General features: G+C 34.6%; 1 protein-coding gene across 1 annotated transcript in view; it reads right to left on the bottom strand.

Moving 5' to 3' along the window:
* LOC110025962 overlaps positions 1 to 1773 on the bottom strand; it is a 14048-nt gene extending 12275 nt beyond the window's left edge. The window contains exons 1-2 of the mRNA XM_020726673.1: positions 1739 to 1773; positions 1043 to 1611 (exon numbers count right to left, since the gene is read on the bottom strand). Coding sequence (XP_020582332.1) covers positions 1043 to 1585 — 543 coding nt within the window. The 5' untranslated portion in view covers positions 1586 to 1611; positions 1739 to 1773. The remainder of the gene's footprint in view (positions 1 to 1042; positions 1612 to 1738) is intronic.
* Between the last annotated feature and the right edge of the window lie 3219 nt (positions 1774 to 4992).

Below are 4992 nucleotides of genomic sequence, written 5' to 3' on the forward strand. Positions count from 1 at the left end.
TATTTCAAATAAATTAAATTTCAAACGAACCGAACGCGTTCGTGCTCGATTCATTTACACCCCTAATGACTATTGAGTTGAGCTTGCTCAGCTAAAAAGTCAAACTCAAACTAGCCCCAACTTGCTCAACTTAGCTTGTGAGAGGGCTTTTCCTGGAAAATATTAATATAGATATATTCATAATATAAAAAAATTAAATACTTAATCATTAAATTAACACTGCTTATTTAAAAATTATAATTTATATATGATGTCAATTGACTTCTTATTCTTTGTCTTCTTATTATTATTTTCATTTGTCATTTTATTCTAACACTAACTTTAATTAATAATTTTTCATCTCTTTTATGATAAACAAACCGGCTCAAATTAATAAATTTAAGTTCGAGATCGAACTCTATTAATTGCACAAATTCAATAATATTAAGTAAATTGATATTTCACTAAATAAATTGATATTTCATGCAATTAAATTGAATTAAATATGTATTGCAATATATATTATTTACTCACCTGGCTCTTTTATATAATGAGCAATTATTGTTGCTGGACACAAATCACTATAATACATTTTCTTAGTGTCCCTATTGTTGCTGGACACAAATCACTATAATACATTTTTTTAGTGTTTTTAATTGGACATCAGGCACAAATTTACGTTTATTATTTTGATGCAATAAAAAATCGTCAGCTCATTGTTCGCGAACATCTCGTGTTTGACTCATTACGAAGCTCGTGTTCAATTCATTCTCTAAGTTAACGAGCTGAGCACAAAACACTTTTTTCGACTTGAAATTCTACTTATCAACTATATATATATATATATATAAAAGACTACAAGGCAAGATAGATTTATAATCTGATAAAATTATAAAATAAAAAAATAGAATAAAATTTTATTAAATTATATTTAAATAATATTTTACTATAAATAATAAGATTTTAATCCTGCCCTAATCTTTATTATCCTAACCTAATTTGGGTTATCAAAATAACTACTTATCCGCGAACAGTTTGTATTAGGCTAGCTAAATAAATTAGCCGAACACTTTGACATATAAACACGAAGAACAGGAATGGACGAGTAATGTTTTCTTAAGGAGCAGGCGTTTACACCCCCTACCTGGATCGTCAACAGCGGCATTTCAAATATATTCTCAGCCGGAGGAAAATAAATCAGCTCTCCCAACTTCTCCGGCTCCGCCGAACACACGTCACCCAAATCCTCCATCTCCCACTCCGCCACCGCCTCCACGAACGGAACACCGCCGCCGTTCATCCGTACCACGAGCTTTCCTCCCTCGTCCACTCCAAAGCGGCCCTCGAACGGATAGAAGTAAGTGAGCACCTTTTCCAGCGACGTTCTCAGGACCTCGCAGGCGTTTTCGGTGCTCCGACCATCCTTCGCAGTGTAGCAGTAGATTGTCTTCATCGTGACCACAAGGTTTTGGTCTAGGTTTGACAGGAAGTAGGTGCCGTCGCCGCCATCCGGAGTATCTCCGGCGGGGTGTAAGAGCACCGGCGGCGAGCGGGTTACTTTGATGTTGAGTTTGACGTTGGTGTTCCCGTTTTGTGCTTCGGACATTTTGTTGTTTAATTGATCCGAGTATTCTGAACATTTCATGATGCGGAACGTTATTTAGAGTTGCACCATCTAAATAATATATACATATATATATACACACACACAACATTCACATATGTTAAAAAAATACATATAAAGAGGGTCAGTCTATACCTATAGCTGCTTCGATCGGGTGAGAAATTAAATAAGGTAGGCCTGTGAGGAATTTAAGTTCGCAGATCTACCCGGTATTTATATAGATTTATGTAGCTAATGAGATTGTATCGAAGTCGTGCTCGAGGCTCACCAACTCCAAGTAAATAAATGAATATATATAATTATATTATTAATTATGAAGTTGGTTGGGAGGTCAATAGTCCACATTAAGGAGCTTGTGAAACATTGCCACCACAAATCGGCTGAAATGAATGAGCAGTCAGCCCAATATTATGTTTAAAAGCTTAAGTGTAATAAATCTTTAAAATATCTTGTTTTTTATTTTAAAGATTGGAGTGAGGGCCTGACTATTACTACTTTCATCTTCTTAGATTTTTTTAGAATTATTATTATAAGTATGATTATTAAATTTTAAATAAAAGTAATATTAAATTGTTATTAAGTATTTAAGTTTATGGGCAAAATTTTTAACTTATTGTATGAGATTAAAGAGTTGGGTAAAAAAATTAAGGTAGTGACTGCTCATAAAAAAAATATATATATATCAAAAATATCAGCACAAATTTCAAAGAGAACGAACGACCAAGATATAAGAGTCTTTTTTTGACATAACCAATCAATCGACGATTCAAGACTGATCATGAGGTCGCGTCTCCAAACCCGGGATATGTTCAAACTCTGGAGATGGTTCCCGCTCTGTAGCGATAAGACCAGCTGGAAGTAGGGGTGTAAACGAGTCGAACACGAGCCAGCCCGAGCCAGCCATGGCTGACTCGTGTTTAGAGCTGGAAGTAGGGGTGTAAACGAGTCGAACACGAGCCAGCCCTCGTTGAAAAATATCACTATTTGTGTTCAATTCGTTTATATTTCAAACAAAAAAGTGTGTCTGTGTTCGGCTCGTTTGCTTAGGGAGCCGAATACGAGTTGTTCTCAAACAAAGAGTCGTTTTGACAACTCTAATCATGCAGTCGTAGGATGTTAAGTGTTAGGCTACTAATCACGTAGCCATAATAATTTAAATCTTATTATTTATATTAAAATATCATTTGAATCTGATTTAATATAATTTTATTTTATTGATTTAATAAGTAGTATTTCGAGTCAAAACGAGCTGAACACGAAGAAACAAATTTTTGTTCATGTTCTGCTCTTTTATATATCGAGCTCAAAAAAACTGTTTGTGTTCGGCTTGTTAACTTAATGAGAGAATCGAGCACGAGCTCCTTAACGATCTGAAGACAATATGTTTGCAAACAACGAGTTATTTTGACAACCCTAGTAGAAATTGAGGCATAAATCATTCCAGCAACGAGCGTCGTCGGATACCGCGCATAGGCTACGACAAGATCTGCCTAAGGCTTTGCAAAATTGGGAGACTCGGCCGAGTCGACAAACTAATCAGGTAGGCGAGACAAGAGCCTTGCAAGACTCGAGTCGAACAAAAAATGAGCCACGACTCACTCAATGGAAAAAATCGACCGATCTTGCTCGACTGACCAAACTTGCGTCGGGACCAAACGATCTCCTCTTAACTGATCGCTTGGTCGACTGTGTCAAAAGAAACCGAGCAAGATCGTCATACGACCGAACACCTCGATTGACTCACACATACTCCAGATGGCATGGATGTCACTCGTCTGGTTGCCTCAATCGGCTGACTTCAAACTAGCCGACCGATTAATTACTGCTAATGTTGAAATTCAAATTGTAATACAAATATGAAATAAAATCTATATAATTAATTAGAGTTTTAATGACATTAAGAACGTGTTCTATAATTGTTCCCTTCTTTCTGTAATTATACACAACATGCGTTTACAAGTATGGGGCAAAAAAAGGAATAAATGGGACATCTTCCTCGATTCTCCATGAAAAAAATTACCGACTTATTCTACTCTCTCTTTCTTCTCTTCTTCACCAGACTCTTAACTCTCGGGGAGTATTTACAAAGGACTAACTAGGATCTAACAATATGCAAATTTATAGATAAGAGAAGAAAAGAATCCAAATAAAACCATAATTTTTGGGGCTAGTGTTTTATATTGACAAGAATAAGTTACACCGGAGTTACATAAGTAAAAAGAGAGAAAATAATAAAATAGTAAGTTACCCATAAATAATATTAATACTACTAATAAATGTTTCCCATAGTAAACCCTTAATTCGACTGCTCATTTTAATATAATTCCATTTCATTCTTTTTTTTTTGGGCAGGGTGAACACTCAAACCCAATACTTTGTGATTGTTCACTTTGTTTCTATAAAATGTGTTATGCATTCAAGCACATATATCATGATTGTTTATATATATATATAAATCCCACTCCCTCCCCTACAGAGCGATCTATATGTATATATATATATATATATATATATATATATATCCCCTTTGCTACAGAGCGATCTATATCTCGAGCATATTTCCCGGACATTCTCATGTCCAACAATAAAGAAAATATCGTCTCCAAATCATAGCAAAAGTAATTGTTTTACAACTACAGGCATGAAATGATGACAAATACTAAAAGTATTGCTTTGCTTTCTTTACAACATCAAATAAATAGCAATTTTTAAGTTTCAAACATTCACTCAAAAAAAATCAAATCAAAGGAATAATTTATGAATTTATGCCAATATGTTCCTTACTTTCATAGAAAACTGAAGACCAATTTATTGATAGCTACAAATAAGGAAATAAAATGTTGCCATAGAACGTGGCCGCTTGCAGCTCAAGAAAAAATTCGAAGTGTTCAGTTGACACTTGACAAAGGTAAATATGGACGGCTGAGGTATCTTCCACCTCTTAACTCGACGGTATAGTGTTCGCTGCTAAAAGCCTCTCTTTAATGTTCTTCCATTAATTAATTAGTCGATTTCTCAGTCAAGCAACAGTTAACGTCCAACGATATAATTAAGCAAATATTTAAAGTTTAGAATTGATAGATGCTTAGCCTATACGCATCACCATTATTAAGATTTATCTTCATTCTTCATCACCATTATCATTACTATTTTTCCATTTATTTTGGTAGGATTCAATAGCTATCCTCTCTCTACAATTTTATATATATATATATATATATATATATTATATTTCAAAGAATGGAAGAAGGATATTATATGAGCTCTCAGCCACCTTTATGTGTTTAACTAATTGAGGACCGTCCTCACCATCGGTAAACTAGCCAGAGGGGGATTCAAACACGTGACCTGAGGGGACTTACGACATTCAAAGAGACGTGCATATATAT

The sequence above is a fragment of the Phalaenopsis equestris genome, unplaced genomic scaffold, assembly GCF_001263595.1.
Source record: "Phalaenopsis equestris unplaced genomic scaffold, ASM126359v1 Scaffold000345, whole genome shotgun sequence".
Classification (NCBI taxonomy): domain Eukaryota; kingdom Viridiplantae; phylum Streptophyta; class Magnoliopsida; order Asparagales; family Orchidaceae; genus Phalaenopsis; species Phalaenopsis equestris.